The sequence below is a fragment of the Calidris pugnax genome, unplaced genomic scaffold, assembly GCF_001431845.1.
Source record: "Calidris pugnax isolate Ruff unplaced genomic scaffold, ASM143184v1 scaffold127, whole genome shotgun sequence".
Lineage (NCBI taxonomy): Eukaryota > Metazoa > Chordata > Aves > Charadriiformes > Scolopacidae > Calidris > Calidris pugnax.
In genome coordinates, this window is record NW_015090883.1 from 2,956,200 (window position 1) to 2,975,490 (window position 19,291).

The 19,291-nt window shown below is 43.7% G+C and overlaps 1 protein-coding gene and 1 long non-coding RNA gene across 3 annotated transcripts in view; one reads left to right on the top strand and one right to left on the bottom strand.

The window, feature by feature from the left end:
• LOC106890938 lies at positions 1-18,164 on the top strand. Its single transcript, XR_001412600.1, has 9 exons — positions 1-157; positions 361-532; positions 3,976-4,158; positions 7,127-7,236; positions 7,606-7,877; positions 9,764-9,985; positions 10,253-10,399; positions 11,240-11,428; positions 17,783-18,164. It is a non-coding gene; the product is annotated as an uncharacterized LOC106890938 (long non-coding RNA).
• SPATA7 (spermatogenesis associated 7) overlaps positions 10,510-19,291 on the bottom strand; it is a 26,803-nt gene continuing 18,021 nt past the window's right edge. For both annotated transcript variants that reach the window (XM_014947076.1, XM_014947075.1), the window contains exons 5-11: positions 17,713-18,155; positions 16,591-16,657; positions 15,417-15,487; positions 14,448-14,501; positions 12,966-13,043; positions 11,626-11,683; positions 10,510-11,347 (exon numbers count right to left, since the gene is read on the bottom strand). In XM_014947076.1, coding sequence (XP_014802562.1) covers positions 10,856-11,347; positions 11,626-11,683; positions 12,966-13,043; positions 14,448-14,501; positions 15,417-15,487; positions 16,591-16,657; positions 17,713-18,155 — 1,263 coding nt within the window. In that variant the 3' untranslated portion in view covers positions 10,510-10,855. The remainder of the gene's footprint in view (positions 11,348-11,625; positions 11,684-12,965; positions 13,044-14,447; positions 14,502-15,416; positions 15,488-16,590; positions 16,658-17,712; positions 18,156-19,291) is intronic.

The following is a 19,291-nucleotide window of genomic DNA, read 5'->3' on the forward strand; positions in this document are numbered from 1 at the left end:
ATCCCTCTTAGAGCCTTCTGGTGGCCAGAGCTGGCTGATGGAGAAGAGGCTTGAGTTCTGGATTTGGCACAGCCAGCCAGCAGCTTTCTTGGGCAAGAGCTCCAGGACTTCCTACAAGAGAAACCTGGGGGAGCTGATGAGAGAGGCTCCTCACCTAGTAATTTTTTTTGTATTTTATGCCCATTCCTTTTCCCCCTGGAGTCCATGGCAGCATATAAATGTGTGTTCTTTCTCTCTCCATTGTCTTTATGAGCATCCCCTGAAAGGCTGGACTCTGCGTGAAGACAGAAGGTGCCCAGTGCCACAGAGAAATGACAGCATATAAATGTGTGTTCTCTCTCTCTCCACTGTCTTTATGAGCATCCCCTGTGAAAGGCTGGACTCCGCGTGAAGACAGAAGGTGCCCAGTGCCACAGAGATGTTGCCAGTTTCCCTCCTGCAGCCCAAGAACTGCTGGTGGATGATCACAGTCTGCGAGTATGATGGGAACATCACTTATCCAGGTGCTGACAGGAGAATGGTGTTGCAGGAGGTGGGTGAGGACGGGGTGATGGGTGAATGCTCCTCAGAGCTGAACTTCATGAGTTCCTCGGTATCTCTGTGTATCCCCTTGGCTCAGTCTGGCTCTTGGGCAAGTTCAACCTTCTGCCACTGGCACTTGTGTTTGAGTGATGACACTTGTGTGGCTCCAGTGGAACATAACTCTTAGGGGAATGGTGGTTCTGATACTTACGAGCTAGTTCTGTTATTACAATTGCTTTAAACTGGTCTCATTAATTCAAAGAAAGACCAAGCGTAAGTAGGCAATGGGTGAGCCTAGGACTATTTTACCACAAAACAGCTTTATCTTTGAGGTGCTCAGGGTTGAAGGCACTTAACATTCGATTTCATGGTGTTTTGGGGGAGCTTTTCTGAAGCAAGGACTTCAGGGCACATGCGTGTTCTCGGGCTCTCTGCTTACACAACATAGATGTGGGAGTTAGAAATGGTAGAGCTTAGAAAAATTCCATCCCATTTCTGATCAGTCACCACATCTCCCAAACAGATCTGCAGGACAATCTTTCAGATGCCACCGAACTTTAAACCAAACACCTGCCATACCCAACATATCAAACCCGCTGCTCAGGGTTGAAGGCACTTAACATTCGATTTCATGGTGTTTTGGGGGAGCTTTTCTGAAGCAAGGACTTCAGGGCACATGCGTGTTCTCGGGCTCTCTGCTTACACAACATAGATGTGGGAGTTAGAAATGGTAGAGCTTAGAAAAATTCCATCCCATTTCTGATCAGTCACCACATCTCCCAAACAGATCTGCAGGACAATCTTTCAGATGCCACCGAACTTTAAACCAAACACCTGCCATACCCAACATATCAAACCCGTATTTTTTGCTGCCCTGCTTATTCTATGGATTTGAAATATCTGCTGTAATAAACCAAACAACCAGAAAAGACTTTGGAGGGCTCGCAGATGAGGTTCAGATTATTGTTATTATGTGTTCTCGGGCTCTCTGCTTACACAACATAGATGTGGGAGTTAGAAATGGTAGAGCTTAGAAAAATTCCATCCCATTTCTGATCAGTCACCACATCTCCCAAACAGATCTGCAGGACAATCTTTCAGATGCCACCGAACTTTAAACCAAACACCTGCCATACCCAACATATCAAACCGGTATTTTTTGCTGCCCTGCTTATTCTATGGATTTGAAATATCTGCTGTAATAAACCAACCAACCCGAAAAGCCTTTGGAGGGTTCGCAGATGAGGTTCAGATTATTGTTATTATTAACCATTTCTAAAATGACAATCATGTGCCTTACGTAAGGTTAGAAGGACATCAAATCCTTCCACGAACAGACCCTGAATTATCATACCCAGAGGCGAATGAAGAATTTTCAGTGGTGTTGAGTACCTCTGGAGAAAGCCCCTGTCAAGCCCAGCTAATACTGATAATCAGTGGTCTGAAGGAACCGCATGCTTTGTGCATGTGGCTGTATCTGATTTCTTCTGCCTGCTGCATGCTCTGCTAGTCACGACTGATTTGAAGCTGAAAATGCCCTTCCATTGACAAAATCTTTAGCAAAAGCCTTCGGGACATTAGAAAATAGTTTGGTTTTGGTTTGATAATGTGGAAGATATTATTTGAGCAGATTTGTCAGCGTTTATTGAGTTTCCTGCACCACGGCAGTATAGGAATAAATTCCTTTGTTCTGAACTGAGTGTCTCTGAGCATCCAGAAATAGCAAGTGCTCGCTCTATATTTCAAAAATTTGTCTCCTGAAGACCAGGCACGACCAATTGAAGCTGAAAATGCCCTTCCATTGACAAAATCTTTAGCAAAAGCCTTCAGGACATTAGAAAATAGTTTGGGTTTAGTTTGATAATGTGGAAGATATTATTTTAGCAGATTTGTCAGCGTTTATTGAGTTTCCTGCACCACAGCAGTATAGGAATAAATTCCTTTGTTCTGAACTGAGTGTCTCTGAGCATCCAGAAATAGCAAGTGCTCACTCTATATTTCAAAAATTTGTCTCCTGAAGACCAGGAGCTGCAGGTCTCTCTCACTTTAAATTCCATTGGTCACCAAGTGTTTATTTCTCTCCCTGAGTTAGGAGAAGCAATTTAATATGAAACTATAAATCTTAGGGAATTGCCTCAATTTTCCTTTTTAAGCCATCCTTTAACTGACACACTAAAAATATGACATTATTTTTATTTCCCAATTCTTGTAGTCCTGAAAGCTATTTTGCAGTGGCAGGCCAGCTATAATAATCAGTAAATCTGATTAGATTTTCTTTGGGGGTGACTTCTGGCTTGAAAAGGAGATGTGTATAGACAAGAACCAAGTCTATCAAAACTTGGGGGTTCCATTCAGTTCCTGACCAACAGCTCCAGAGCAATGAGGTAGAAAAGCACACACAACACAGGCTCAGCCGGAGAGAGTTGGCTGCTGATCCCACTTGTGATGGTGAAATATCCCCCTGGGACACTGGGCCCAAGGACTTGTTCCTCCCAGGGTGCTGGGAGGAGATCCTTTCTCCCTCTGTCCTGCTGAATGGCTCTTTCAGCCTTTCCCTAAAATGATCCCTTCTGTAGATGCTCTCTGACTCTTGCTCAAGTCCACGGGTTCCTGTAGCCTGTGCTCATCTGTTTTCTCCTTCATAAGGGGAGGGGAAACACTGTGCTATGCCACTAGTCAGGGTCCAAGTGTAATTAGTAAAGAGGAGGAAAGTGCAATTCTTCACCAAAAATAGAAACAAATGTAGCTGGTTGATGGAAGATTTGTCATCTTCTCAAGTTCTTCATAAGTTTTAAAGGGTGGAAGGAGCTGTTCCATGACCACCTCAATCAGAATCAGCAGTAGGAATGCAAACAACAAGTATTAGATATGGTAGCCTTGATGCACTATGGAAAAAAACCAGTCTACCTAAGATGAGGAGCATTGTTGAGGGTGTGCAATCCCTGTAGGCAGAGCAGTTTTGATTTAGTGCCCTGGTGTTAGTTAGGAGGGGTTCCAAGGGGAGTTACACACTTTCAGTGCATTTATGCCATTGAGGTGGAAACAAAATGCTCCATTTGAGCCTGTTTTCAGGACAGGTCAGCGTTATCACTCTGCACAATGGTCGGGTTGACATAGAGCTTAGTGACATGGTCTAGTGATGGTTTCTTACCAGGGTTAGGTTGATGGTTGGACTACATGATCTTAAAAGTCCCTTCCAACCTGGACAATTCTATGATTCTATGACAAATAAGCAGAACTGAGGCTGATTTACATTCTCTGTTGAAAGAGACCAGAAATGCTGCACTAAAACTACAGCCTGAATTGTCCTGATACCTGTGATGTTACCTTCGGCCGTGAGCTGAACATCCCATTCCTCACCTGCCCCGTCGCTTTGTTACCGGAGTGTGCCTGAGACTGTGTCATGGTGCTTTATGGCAGGGGTGTCCTCTCACCTATCAGTGGCTTCTGCAGGTCAAGGACTAGACAGCAAGAAGCTGGTTGTGCCCAGGAACCCTTTGCAGAGATCTGATTGCACCATGAGGTGAACTGAACGGAGGCTCTGAGAAGCTCAAGTATTGAGGACCAGCCATGGAGAAAACACACACTATGGAAGGCTACAGTGAAAACACACAGGGGCTTTCAGCTTAAACATAGGTAAGGCTTAAGACTTCCAAGGTGGGATGGGAGGACTCACCATGCAAGTTTGTTTCTGGGGCAGGAGCAACCGAGCTGAGAGCTCGAGGAGCTCTTCTGTCTTTCTCTGGCAATCCACTGTTATCTGAGATGGTTGTTCCCAGCATTTGGGAAGCCTCATAGCCAGCTCCCAAACCCACACTATCCGTATCATCTCTGGTCTTGCTTGTGTCAAACGTCAGGAAAAAGCAGGGTGCCAGATGCCTCTGAGCTGGATTTCTGGTTGGAGAGGCTCCACCTCCGAGGTCCTGCAAGGAATTCTCAGGCTGACAGGAGAGCTGATGGCCTTTGACACGTCGCTCCGCTTCTGGTTTGGCATGCGAGCGTGCTGATGGGCCAGAGAAACAGATAGCTGGGAAGGGCTGGGGTCACCTCCTAGTCCTGTTACTCATCTCCTGGAGGCTGTGGCTGCTGTGAGCTGCGAGGCACGCTGCTGCCCTCGCCCACATACTGTAAGGGGAGTCCTAGGGGCTCACTGCATTCTTGGGATACCTGCGGAGAGCTCTGCGCCTCGTGCTGCGGATCACGCTGCCCGTCCTCGCTGAGGAAGGGACGGCGTAGCCCTGTGGCCTGCCAGGCTGAGGCCCTCTTCGAGTTTCTCTCTCTCTCTCAAGTTTCATGTGCCTCCCTACTCCATTTATGTAGCCTTTACTTGTCCTTCTCAAGGTCTAATTTCATTCCCCCGGTGCGGTCGGACTGGGTGGGACTTGGGGAGGAGATGGTGTGTGCCGAAGCCTGGGATCTAGGGGAGCAGGGAGGGCCCCGTGGGGATGGGTGTTTGGCACCTCTGGCCTTCCTGCAGCCCAAAAACATGGTGCTGGATTGGGACCCCACACCTTTTTCAGGCCAGTCTCACAATTTAAAAGATGAATGCGAATGTAGCTTTTGTATGTTGTCACCTGGGTGTGGGGGACACTGGAACAGACATTGGAATGGGCTGCCCAGGGAGGTGGTTGAGGCACCATCCCTGGAGGTGTTCAAAAGATGGGTTGATGAAGTGCTGGGAGGGATGGTTTAGTGATGATGCTCCTTGTTTGTTGTGTGGGTGTCTATTTTTGTCAGTTAGGTTGACGGTTGGACAAGATGATCTTTAAGGTCCCTTCCAACCTAGAAGATTCTGTGATTCTGTGACACACTTCTCTGGCTGCTGGCATTAGCTTAGTGGATGAGCTAAAAGGATTGGTCCTTTTAGGAGACCTGAAGAGGGAGCCCGGCTTCTCTGGAGGCTTTCTGCAGAGAACAGTGTCACAGCACTCTCAGTTTTAGTTCCCTTCATTTGAGATAACTCTTCTTGTTGCTGCTTGTGGACTGCCTGATGTCCTAGAGTTCCTCCTATGTTTTCCTGAAGGTGGTTGAGCTGCGGGTGCTCTGCAGGGCAGCTGATGATTTGTCACGCCAGCGATAGCTGCTGATTCTTCTTTCCCTTCCCAGGGATGCTTTATCCCTGTGACATGCTCAGCTTCTGCTGGCCCACGACCTGCCTCAGGCTTTGAAATGGAATCCCTTGACTGGTGGTGCCCCAGGCTGGTGCAGTGGATTAATTCACCGCTCACCTGTTTGCATGTCGCTGGCTTTGCTGCTTGGAATAGAAACCGAAGGTGGTTGTTTCTGAATGAAGAGGGTTTCACTATGCATAAAGGAAGGAGGAAGGTTGGGCTGCTGGCGGGCATCTGTTCAGTTGTTTTGGAGGGTGAGAAGTTGTTTTTATTTAAACAACTGGTTCTGTTCCTTGTAACCCGTGTTCATACCAGATGTTAGCTCCTGAGTCATGAGAACAGGGGGTGAAGTGCCTGGGAAGTGCCAGAGAGAAAGGGCTGGGCTCCCCAGTCCCAGAAGGACAGGGAACTGCTGGAGAGGGTACAGCAAAGGGCCACAAAGATGAGTAAGGGCCTGGAGCATCTCTCCTACAAGGAGAGGCTGAGGGACTTGGGTATTTTTAGTCTAGAGAAGAGAAGGCTGAGGGGAGATCTAATTAATGTGTACAAATACTTAAAGGGAGGGTGTCAGGAGGATGGGGCTGGTCTTTTCTCAGTGGTGCTCAGTGACAGGACAAGAGGAAATGGGCACAAATTTGAGTATAAGAAGTTCCACCTAAACATGAGGAGGAACTTCTTTATTGTGAGAGTGGTAGAGCCCTGGAACAGGCTGCCCAGGGAGGTGGTGGAGTCTCCTTCTCTGGAGACAATCAAAACCCACCTGGACATGTTCCTGTGCAACCTGCTCTGGGTAGACCCCCTCTGTCAGGGGGGTTGGACTAGATGATCTCCAGAGGTCCCTTCCAACCCCATATGATTCTATGAAAGGTTTGGTGCCTCTGGGGACATCCTGCATTGGCAGTTCCCTGTGCTGGGCAGCCTGTGCTCCTGCCTTGGGTGGCCAAAAAGCTACAGTGGGATGCTGGAGTTTCCCGTAGCTCCCTGAAGTACACCCCAAGTTACAGTTTTGTGGGTTTCCCCCTTTCCATTAATTTTTAGGTCTCAAATACTCAAATACAAATGCTACAAAGGTGGAAAAATTGTGGGAGCTCTAAAATATCTTTTGATCTTCCCTCAGTTTGTGGCCCAGCGATGCTGCCTTTTGCTGGTGCTGAAGGCTGTGGGTTGGGCGTGCTGGTTAGGAGCTGTGCTCTCACTGCGTCAAAACACTCTGCATTAGGTGCTACAAATGAAATTCCTGGACCTCATTTGTATTTATGTTGAGGCTTCAGTGCTCTTGTTCATTCTCCTCGCACAGATCATTGCTGAGAAAAAAAGTAGCCCCCTTTTTTCCCCCCTGTCTGATGGAGTCATTTCTGCTTGAATTAGGGAATGTTATCAGTTGAGCTGCATCCTTCTACAGCTACTCTTGTGTGGCTATAGATGGTGCGCTGAGAAAAAAAGTAGCCCCCTTTTTCCCCCCTGTCTGATGGAGCCATTTCTGCTTGAATTAGGGAACGTTACCAGTTGAGCTGCATCGTTCTACAGCTACTCTTGTGTGGCTATAGATGGTGTGAAAATGTACAGAGACACAGAGAAACAGGACCCTGGAGTCATTCTGCAGGTAAGTGAAAGATGTGTAGTTGTCTTAGACACAGGGTCAATCAGGGATAAATGACAGCTTGTGTTTTGCCTGCGGGGTTTTGTTTTGTGGGCAGCCCTAAGACATCCAAGCACCTTTTTCTTTCATCACGTTAATCTTTACTTCACGTGACCAAAAGCCCCACTTTGCTTTGTAAATAAACAGAATCCTACCTGTGAAAACAAGAGCAGTGATGGCAAAACTGTAGCTTTAAAGAGAAGAGACTGGTTTGTTAGAGAGCAAAGTAGCAACAGCTGCCTTTTGTCTCCTTTGAAGGAGACACTGCTGCTGTTATGACACGTGTGCTCGTTGCCTCCATAAATCGGGCAGAAATAAGCCTTTCCATTGCAGATCACAGCTGCTGACTGCTCCAGAGACTGGGACTTCTGAAGCACCTGGATTTGTGATGGTGTCATAACTACCTTGTTCTGCTGTTGCTTGTGCTGAGACCCGAGTATGTCACCAAGTAAAAGGTGAAACAAAACCCAACCACCGAACCCCAAACCAAAAAACCTCTCAGGAACAACCCCGGAGCTCTCACCGTTGATTAATGTCATCAGTGCTGTGGGTCAGGCTTGTGTAGCAGCTGCTTAAACAACTGCTGTTTGAGCCACCACCTTAAGGTAAATGTGAATAAAAGGGAGAAAGTTTTAAGCCCTGGATAAGCCTGAATTTGCTTTTGGGTCTTTATCTCTCTCTCCAACTCCCGGAAAGGAGGGTGTATAGAGGCGGGGGTCGGTCTCTTCTCCCATCGCCTGTGACTTGGGAGAAGAGGAAATGGCCTCAAGTTGCACCAGGGGAGGTTCAGATTGGATATTAGGAAAAATTTTTATGGTGAAAGGGTTATTAAGCCTTGGAATGGGCTGCCCAGGGAAGGGGTTGAGGCACCATCCCTGGAGGTGTTCAAAAGACGGGCTGACATAGTGCTTAGTGACGTGTGTTAGTGATGGGTTCTTATCAGAGTTAGGATGGTGGTTGGACTAGATGATCTTAACGGTCCCTTCCAACCTAGACAATTCTATGATTCTGTGGTCTGTAGATAAACTGATTGATTTTTTTTATATAGATAATGTTTCTCTGGAATGTTCTTCCCCCAGTAGCTGGTGGGGAGTGGCTGTTCAATGAGAACTGAGTGCTCCAGCTGGTGGGATACTGGAGCGTGGGATCTTCTGGTTCTTTCCCACTCTGGGTCCAAGAAATGTTCACATGGTTCAAGCAGGCGGACGTGTTCGTTGTGAAAGGTTGGCTTTAATGAGAGCACTTACTCTTTTTAGTTCCATCTACCCACAAAAAATGTCCTTGACGTTCAGACAGCTCATCAACAGCAAATATGGTCAAGGAACTGGTTTTGTCTATTTTGGTGTTACTCATACTACAGGAAATGAGTGTGTCGTTATTTGCACCTTTCTGAGGTGATGTCATGCCCACTTTCACTGCTGGGGTGGTTAGGTGGTTTTATTTGTGGTATTTAAATGTGAAATTCTTATTAATCTTTAATCAGACTCATGTTGACCACGAGCCAAAGTTCGCTGAGTGTTATTTTTTTATGACGTGCAAGTGGAGTGATAGGGAGGGGGAAAACCCCCCTAAATTCCATTATTGACCCAGGTTGGAGAACTCAGGCCCCAGGAGTGGGTGAAGTCCTGGCTGAGGAGCAAACAGGTTGTTTCCTAACCAGTCCCTCTGTGGTGAAATTACTCATCCCACAGAAACAACAGTTCCCTTGATGCCTCCTGCCCTGCAGTTCTGTGGGGTCAGGAACAGAGGTGGCATTTCCTTGGGGAGGAGAAGGGCTTTGATCACGTGTGATGGAGGCCTTCTCAACGAGCCAGGCTCTGACAGAGGGATGTAAGGTCCTCACATTATCTTACCCACTCCTCAGCGAGCCAGAGCCCTGGACCTGCAGCCGGATTCAGGAGGCAGTGGGAGATGAACAGCAAGTGCCCCTGGCCCAGCCGCGTGGACACGGCGAAAATAAACCCTCCTCTGCTGTCACGGGCAATGGGTGTTATTGATTATGGTGGCCAAGGCAGCCAGGAAAGTGCCTTTTGCTTTTTTGGGGAATTATCTTCTCTCCTGCAGCGCAGTGCCAGAAATGTCCCTTCTGTTTGATTGGCCTTCTTGAGATGATTTTTTGAGATTTCTTTTTTTTTTTTTTCCTCCCCCCCAAAAAGTTTATGCTTCAGAAGTGAGCAGTGGCCTATGAGTATTTGTGGAAGACTCTGTTTGCCTTTGATCCCAATCCAGGCATTTCTGAATTCAGTACTGGATTCCAGTTCCCATCCATCACCAATTCCCATCTGGAATTTTCCCAGTGCCTGCTGGGGACGTGACCATCATCCTGGGAGCTCAATACTGGTTTTTATTTATTGTGTATATATGTATATTATTTTCTTTTTAAAAAAATATTATTATATTTTCCTTTAATTATTAATATTTCATTAAAGTAGTTTTAGTTTTCTTTCCAGCCCATAAGTCTCTCCCTTATTCTCTCTTCCTTCTCTTCTAGGAAGGCAAAAAGGTTAAAGAGAGCATCTGTCATTGATTTTGTGGCCATCCCAGCCCAAACCAGGACAAATTGTAACCACTTGGGTTTCTCCTCAGAGGAAGTAGATTAAGACCAGCCCTAAGAAGTATTTGGGGACAGGGTTTGTCTGGTTCCTGAGGCTTCTCACAGTTCCTCATCTGCAGCAAGAGAACTGAGCTCCTTCTGCAGTAACGCGGGTGCCAGGTACCAGCTGTACTGATTACACACAGAAATTGGGGCTGATTTTGTGCAACAGCTCAAGAGCTGGGTATAAAACAAACAAATGAGCTGTGTTTTGAACAGCTCAAGAGCTGCCACATGCAGCAGCTGGAGATCAATGTCCTTGTCGGGCAGGGAAGTTGGCAGGAGGTTACCAAAAGATCCTTATTTTCGGCAAGTTACCCGTCCACACTCATTCCTTATTCCACCCAAGGTAATGCATGGAAAAGGTTTGTTTCTTATGTTCTACAGGCATTGTAAAAGCCAAAAAACCCAACTGATTAGAAGAACTTCCTGCCTCGATGGGATTGAACATCAAAAAATGGACTGAACACTAAGAAAGGAAAAAAATGTTGCCTTCTTCCAGGATGGACAAACAGTTCCATCCCCACTCTCCAGGTATGGACTATACCACGTTTTGAGATGGATACATTGAATTCTGGCAGGCTAAAAAAAAAATATCTTGGATCTTTATAGCAGGACCACAACTGCACCAGCAATGTGTTACCAATTAATTTATTCAATATAAATAGAAAACAATAAATATTTCATAACATACTATTGCAGCTTTCTAAAAATATACATCTATTTCAATATTCTTAAAAGTCAGTTCTGAGTTATACAAATATAGGCAAAATATACAATATTTGGTAACTGAAATTTTATCCTTTACAATCTACATTACTACAGAGATTAATTAATGCCCAATTAATAATACCCTGCTAGAGAGACTCGAGTAGTGTTTAAACAGAAATAAACTGAAAATAAAACAAATAATTTCCTACTATTTAACGAATGGCAGTTCTCCACAGAACTGCCTCTGGCCCTATTTTACCAGCTGTATTTTGGCTCCTATTATGAATAGTCACGTGAGATCTGAAGGGCCTCTGCAAAGCTTTCTTCAAGGTCATCAAGTTCCCTGTTGGCTTCTGAGTCACTGTCAAAGGTAATCAAGTTTAAAGTTGCTTCACGCGAGGGTGAAGTGTCTGGCTCTTCTTCAGCTTTCACACCAGAGTGAGCCTCTGTCCCTGCATGTGTCATTTGAGTGACACCTTCTAAAAAGTCATCCTCGTTGTGTGTCTCCTTTGAACTTTCCCCGCACGCTGGGGATTCACAATTGCTTGGTTCCTTTAATGGTAATTCCATGGTCTCAAAGAATTCTTCACTTTTTGTAGCTTTTCTTTGCCCCTGACTTGTCCTGGGAAACTCAAGCTCTTCCATTGTGTCAAACTCTTGCAGATCCAGCGAGCCCAAGGTGTCCCAGCCTGGGTGGACTTGCTCCACAGCGCTGCCCGGGCTGCAGCCCAGCTCTGCTTTCAGCACATCCAGCACGTGCCGCATTTTGCCCTAAGGGGATGAAGGAAGAAGAGGATGACACCTCCAGCACCATGACCCCCATCTGCCCAGAATTTGGGGCTTCACTCTGAGGTAAGGAAAGGGAGGCTGCTCACCATGGGGTGACTAAGTTCTACAGCAAGCCTCACCAAACTGAGGTGACTGTTGTCCCTACCTGTGACTCATGGGTCACAGCAGATCAGGAGGCTGCAGATCTCATTTCTAGAGAGCTGCTCCCCACCGAGCAGCCTGGGGAACGCCGCTGAAGGCGGATGCAGAGGGAGACCTACCTCATCCAAACGCTTCTTGTTTTCCTGTATGTGACACTCAAACAGTTCTTCCAGCACTCTACAAAGGAACAATTAAATGACTTTACAGGAAGAAAACCAACTTTTAACAGATCTATATAAATTAATGACCTTAGGTTTTCAGTTTGAAAGGGACCACGAGGATTGTTTCAATGGTGCTGTCTCACCAAGAGGGGTGGCCAGAGTCAGTACCCACCAGACACCAATCTAATGGCTGAAATACCCCAAACCTCTCAGCTGCACCTCTGTGGCTGATAAACACAAGTGTAAATAAAGGGAAGGAATAAAATCCAGCTTCAGAGAAAAGCCTTTAGTTCCAAGAGGTCTCTTCCATTGCTCAAGCAGGATGAGAAAAAAATCTCAGTACAGAGGAAGCTTTCTGGGACAACTGAGGTACACAGTCACTGGAACAATTTCCAGAAGGTAAATGAATTTAATCTAGTTTACATGAGAAATTATTGGGGGAAAAAGAAAATAAATTAGTGCAAAAAGGATTTTAAGGTAAGACACCATTACTGTAAAAAGGAACCAGTGGGGGACTGCTCTTGGAATTTCTCAAAGGTTAAGTTTTAGATTCAGCTGTTTAAACATCCTTGACATGAGGAAAAAAAAACAAAAAACCAAACAAATGAAGAAGAGTGCCCAGAGTAGAAAATCAGGTGGGAACATTATCAGTCCAAAGAAAGATCAGAATTTTATGCTGAAATTAGACTGCCTTGAAAATGGAATTACAAAAATGGGTTAAAATTCTGTATCAGAAATACTGCAGGGTTTTTTTTGCTACAACCAGAGTTCTTTATCAGAAGGAAGTGATATGGAAGATGGGAGCACTACTCAAATACGTTAATTGTATCATAACTTATTGTTTAATTATTGATAAAAAATCTGATGTAGCAACTGATGAACCCTCATCTGAAACAGTATGTCATCCTGACAGCCCGTCTTGAAGACTGAATTCATAGTAAAACAGGAAGAAGGACAGAAGGGAGATGGAGCATCAGTCGTGTGAAAGATTAGTAACTTGGTTTATTATCAAAACAGATGCTGCAGAGTAAAATGATTTCTTCTTAGTGTTCCTCCACCCAGGGCTGCAGGTCATTTTCTAACATGGCACACAGCAGCAGATCAAAGACCCACAGGTCTTTCCTAGCTCTCCTTTCTTACAGAATGCAAAAAAGAAAAGGGAACAACACAAAAGCAAGAGGTAATGGTGTATCTATACTCATAAAGTCAAAGAAATGATTACTGAACACTACTTCCCTTTCTTAGAGTCCATGTGTTCCTGACACAGCATTACAAATTTGAAAACAACCATAACCTACCTGTTAGAAAACAGCCCGAGGCTCAGAATATCATTTGTTACATCCTCAATGAAAGCTAAATATAAAAGCTCTTCTTCTCTGCAGGGAGAATAGAAAACCCAATGTTAAATGTCTTAAAATAGAGACACACATTACACAATGCAGTAGGGGCCAATCACCTTTATGGGAAATGCCATTCAGTTCTTGGCACCAGCTGCTATTTTCCAGAAAGGTAATTCTGTCAGGAAAAATGGAGCCTTTCATTCAATTTGAGTAATAATAGAAAAAACCCTGTGTAAAATATCAGACTGTTAAAAAGGTCACTGTAGTGCTTCGTGTTTATGGTAACTTTCTGTTGTGGTGTAAATTAGCAGAGAGCTCCTGAGTGGGGAAATGGGCCAGTCTGGGAGAGCGTTCAGAACCTGCTTTGCAATCCAGAAGAAAGGGGCACTAACTGGGAAAAAATGTAAAATTGCAGTTTGTTGCTCTGAGTAAAGGCTTCCAAAGGAGCTTCTAGAGAATCTGAGCTCAGCTGAAAATTGTTAGTCCTCAGTGGAAGCTCAGAAAAATGTAAGTGCTTATTTGACAAACTCCATTCCTTTCAAACAACAACTCTTTGATGAAAAAAAATTCCTTCTTAGTGTGAGATGTGGCAGCTTTCAGCTCTTCGATTGAATTTCTCTCTGTTTTAAAACCTCCTAAGGCCTTGTTGATGCCAACTGCTCTCAAGGGGAGACTCTCCAAAAGTTTTGAGTTCTGTTTGGAAAACAACAAGAGAGAAAACCCCCAAAAGAAAATATTTCAGCGCTGCTTCTGTTTCATAGCAACTTCTAAATATTGCAGAGCATTCAGTCAAGCTCTATCAAATCATCCTCCGGTCCTCGTAAACAGAAAGTAAATAATGGGACACATCTTACATGACTTTCATTATGTAAAACTTTTCATCTAGCCTGAAGATTGTAATTTTGGTTCCTTCTATCATCAAGAGAGAAAGATATCTACAGCTGACCTCTGATACCTGTAGCACACCCTTAAAGTTAGGTAAGAACAAGCCTGTCCTAAAGGATAAAGAATTAAACAACTTTCCTAAGGTCCCGTGATAAAGCCTTGGCAGCGTTTCTGAACAGAATACAAACCTCCCCTGACTCTCACCAAAATTCAGAGCAGAAATGTGGTAAGAGCACCCCAAAATTTGATATTTTATCTTGCCAATGTTTGCTTCAGACAGATTACAGACCAAAAAAAAGGAAAATTTAAAGTATAGCCACTGGTTAATAAGAGAAGTCTATCTTTCTTTCAAAGTTATAATGAATTCCCTTCATTTTTTTATTCACGTGGAAATTGTAAAGTATTATACAATTCATAGTCACGTCAATTCTGCTGTAGATGGTGAACAACAATTTATTCTGAGTCCTCACTAACTGTGTCGAGATCATCAGTTTGGAGGAAGGGTTTCCAGTTGCATGTTGCAAAGTAGCAGACAAGCAGTGTAAGTGTACTTACTCGGCCTCCAGAGTCCTCCTGCCTGAAGGCTGCTGAGGATACACCCATGTCTCTCTAAGGAGAAAATTACAGGGTAAGAAAGAGCAAAAAGCAACATTCTAAAAACCCCTCTATATTACCTTGCATCTCCACTTTCTCCTAGAGCCACCTTATGCTGTTATCCCACCTCCTCTTGGAAAAAACCCACCGGAACAACCCCGAACCTGCTCCAGCAGCAAAATCCACTGTTTATGCTGAAGCCTGACAGATTGTGTTTCCAGAGCCTTGTAACACCTCCCTTGATGCAGTGCTCTGATACCTCAGAAATGGCTTCAGATGCTACACAGGCCTCCACTAGCCATAAGAGTGCTCTTCCTCACTCCGAGTACAATGGTTACACAGGTACAAATGCCTTTGTTTGAAAACACCAGAGAGCAAATCAGCAAGTCAAGGATGATGCTCAGGTGGGCAATGAGGAGAACCAGCCGGGAGCCTCTCGCCTGGTTTCCAACACTGCCCTTGTATTGCAGAAAATATTCTAAAATTTAGTGTTACATTTTTAGAAAAAAAGATGTGGGAAATGCCTCTGGTCTGCAATTCTCACAGATCATAGATTGATGAGGCTGGATGCCTGGAGACCCCTTCTCCTGAAAGGAAATGCCAGCTGGAATATCAATCCACTACTTAGTTCTCTCCATCTGAGCTTAAAAACTATACATTTCTTATAAAGCGGTACAACTAAAGCTGTATTCATGTGCCATTGGTCTCGCTCCCGACAAAAATAGTCATATATTTCAGAGTTCCCTTTCTTAATTGGCTTCTCAGTGGAATTTTATAATAAGAAAATAATTAATTTTAAAGATCTGAAAAAAAATAACCAGAAGTCCTGCGAGAAGAGACTCGGTAGTGAAGGCTTATGGCCTAAAAAGCAGCTGTAGAGAAAGCAAGAAGGAATGAATCAAATATTCCTTCCTGCTGTAAATCAGGCACCTCAGGAAGGAGTATGGAAAAGCAGCTCTTTCTCTCTCTGACTCATCCACGGTGTATCTTCTGCCTTCAGCCTGCAACACAGAGATATGAGCTTTATTACTGGTGCAAACACACAGCTAATTTTACTATTAAAATGAACCTAATAACTATCTGTGAATCAGCAGCCCTACAAATTTTACGTCTTTTCTGAGGAACTCTGGGTAAACTGAGACATATGGCAGCAAAGGGCCATCAGCTTGGACATCCCAAATTTTAGTCAGGGGCAACAGGAGATGTGGAACATTCCTCCCCTGACAAGTACGTCAAAGATGAATCCTCTAAAAGCCAGAGGAGGTTGATGTCACCAACAGGAGTGAAATTTGGCATGCAAAAATAGGACCCAGCACTGTAGATCACATCTCTTGAGCTGCTTGCACAAAACTGATGGAGGGTAGAGCTGCTGCCTGCCTGCATGTTAAATGGCAACACTCTGAGAGGGCCACTGTAACCTCCACGACTTACTGGTGTCACTTCTACAACAGCCAAAGACAGCTTTGAAATGAAATCAGAAACTCTCCATGGAACTGGAGTGAAGTCTTCTGAATAATCATTTAACTTTTTCTTAATGAGGAAAGCTGCAGCTGCAGATCAATCCAGGTGTGGCCACTCTTCTATTTTCAGTAAAACTATAAATAAATATTCTCTCTCACCCCTCTCCTCCAATGAATAAACTGTCATTATGACAGAAAGCAAACAATATCAAGGAAAACTTCACCACCCCCTGGTTTGGGTATTTCCTCAGAGGAAGGGACTCCCTTGGTTCTAGTTCTTCTGTCAAGAGTTTTTTGGAATACACTATCCAACATAAAAATGAATATAAAAAAAAAATCCTTGAAAAATAGGTACCTTCTGCTGCTGAGAACAACTATCTATGTCTTTAACAGATATTTAAGCGATAGTGCACTTGTAAAAACTGTTGGGAAAAAAAAAAAACTGTAATATCCTAAGATCTCTTCTTATGGCTCAATATGTTTTCTTTTGAAACTCCCTCTCCTCTGCAGAACTAATTCATCTCAGGAAAATAAAGCCAATGAAACTTAAATCAGTTGTATCCTGCTGTGGCAGAGATAAAGTACATACTCCAAAATGATGGTGAAGGGTGGGATAGATGATTGATAGATGATGATTATGTTACCTTCAATGTGATCTGCTGCTGCTCAGGCAGAAATTTTCTCTCAGACGCTTTGTCTGCAGATGGAAAGCTACAAAATGTTGAGATGTATTAGATTTCCAAGAAGCCCACTTTCAAAATATGCAGGATGAGAACACCAGTGCCAATGTGGAAATCTCCCATAAACCTGAACAGGATCTAGTATTAAAACGTCTTGGACAGTTTAAATGTTTCTGCCAGACTTCCATTCACATAATAAAACGAGGTTATAGTGCATTTTGAAGGATGACAACAGTCATACATCGCTCATCCAAATCCAGTATTTGTTTGCATGTTTACAGGGGATAGCGAAATTATCCAAAATAATTGTTCAAAATTGATTAAAATTAAAATATGCCCCCCACAGCCAGGAGACCACTAGTTGCAACACGGAGCCAAAGCCATCACAATTCCAGTCATGAAATTCCTACTTTGTTCTAGGACAAACCCAGAGTTAGACACGCAGGCACCGAGGACACACAAGAGAAAAGCCTTCTCTTTATGAGGTAGCATCAGTAAAAAACAAAACTAAATCAATCATTTGCTACAAAGGAGTTCCATGCAAGAGAAGGACATTAATTTTGTATAAAATATTTCATATAGGATACATCTGAAGGCCTTTATATTAAAATGATAAAAAGACAATGAAGAGCTGCATTTGGAAAGTTAAAAAAAAAAAAGATCTTTGCATGATGTGTTAATTGACAAATGGGAAAGTATGAGGCAACTGTGGGAACTACTTGCATGCTTATAGTGGTGAATTCTTTAGAAGACAGACAGCACAACTACACGCTAGAGAGAGCAAAGAAAAGAGAGAGGGAACGACTATTCCCAGCAGAGGTGAGATCCCCCAGTTTGGATTTAGTGGCAGTTTGTACCCAACGTGCACAGGGGAAACCAGTTGCTCCAGAGAGAAGGCAACAAAGGGGGCCAGTGAAAAAAAGAAAAAAATCACATTCTGTTCTAGCTTTTACTAAGATGTATCTAGAATAATTATTCTGGTTTTATACAAATGTAAATGAGAGCAAAATGTGTTGGTTTTATGAAGATATCATTACAGTAACATCTAAATTCCACAGTTTCAAAATAAAGTTTTAATCTCTGTACCTGATTGCATCGGTCTGTGTTTGAGCTTCCACGTGCTGCTTGGAGTGACCCTTCCTTTTCCTTCGGGCAGGAGTGTAGTACCTGTACTCTGACAGGGAAGACTTCGCAGCTGATATCAAGGTGCGTGGAGTGAAAGGTTTTCGGCTCCCGGTAAAGAATTCCGAGTGCCTCTCTAGAAGATCCCCACTGTACACTTTGGAGCTGCTTCCTTGATGCCTCTGGGAATGACTAGTGCTCACAAAACTGTCAGTGGAGCAACTGCACGACAGCCCAGAGCGTTTCCTTGGGGTACTTGATGGATTCCGGGAGGTTTTTCTGGTGTATTTCACCGGAGTGGAGCGCAGCGAGCCCTGCTCGCCGTACGGAGACAGTGATCCCGACAGGCACTGGGTGTGCCCAGCACAGGGGAAGAGACCAGCTTTGTCTTCTGCTTCCAAGAAACCCTACAAAAAATGAAAAGAAGATTTGAGTGCTTTGCAAGTTACCAGCTTTGCTCCAGTCGCCACCCCCAGCTATTGCTGTCCCCACCCCGGAGGTATTTGCTATGTAAAAACTTTCCATTTTTGTAAAATCAAACTAGTTTCAGAGCAGCCCCAGATGTTTAACAGATTTTAAAACCTACTCATTGCAAATAAGAGGGTAATAAGAAAATGGTTTGCTTCAGTATCAAAACATTGATGCTGTGTTACAGACTATTGATGGCTTCATCAAACCAAGAGTTTCAATCATTTTAATCCAAAGGCTCAGACAAATAAGACAGAAACACAACTAAATAAGTGACATATTGCTAGCAAGGTGTCAGTATATAGTATAGTATATTAACCTATGTAATTCATAGTGTAGATTGGAAATATACACCAATTTTGTGTTCTATCATTCAATTCCTAAAATTGTTCTTAAAAAGTTCTTAAGTTCTAAGCAATATGACTTCCACTGTGTAAACGTTCCATTTTCTCTTAACACTGCTACTGTTATTGCTTTGAATCTACACTATTCCTTTTTCTCCCTTTCAGAACCGCTTGATATTTTAAATTAAAACTCAATACAATGAATATACATTGTGGCACGCAGTAGAATGCTATTTAGATGATTAAAAAATGCAGATAGATAGGTTACTATCAAAATGAAGTCACTGAACACGCTGTGAAGAAAATACATGGTATGACAGCAGTAATTCCACATCATTTTCTCCCAAATCAGTAAGACCTGTCTATGCTATTCCAGTAACTCAAAATGCTCATAGTTGCTGATGCCTAATGCAAAGAGGTCTTTTTTTTTTTTCAGATAGCTGAGCCAAAATAAGCCCTTCTTGATGGTGTCTCGTGTGAGCCAACTTTATTTTACTACTACAGCACAATTAACTGCTGAACTGATAACATGCAGGAACAATACCAAACAAATGCCTGTGTTAGGGAGCAGTACAATAAGGCTTACCCGGTGATTGTCTGCATATAAAGTAGTGGCAGTGGTAGCTCAGCGCTACAGAAAACAGATAAGGCTGGAAGGTTTCAGAATCTACCTATATAGACATTTTGAAAAGCTAAGTCCATCCCCTTCAGTATGTATTATTAACAGCTTA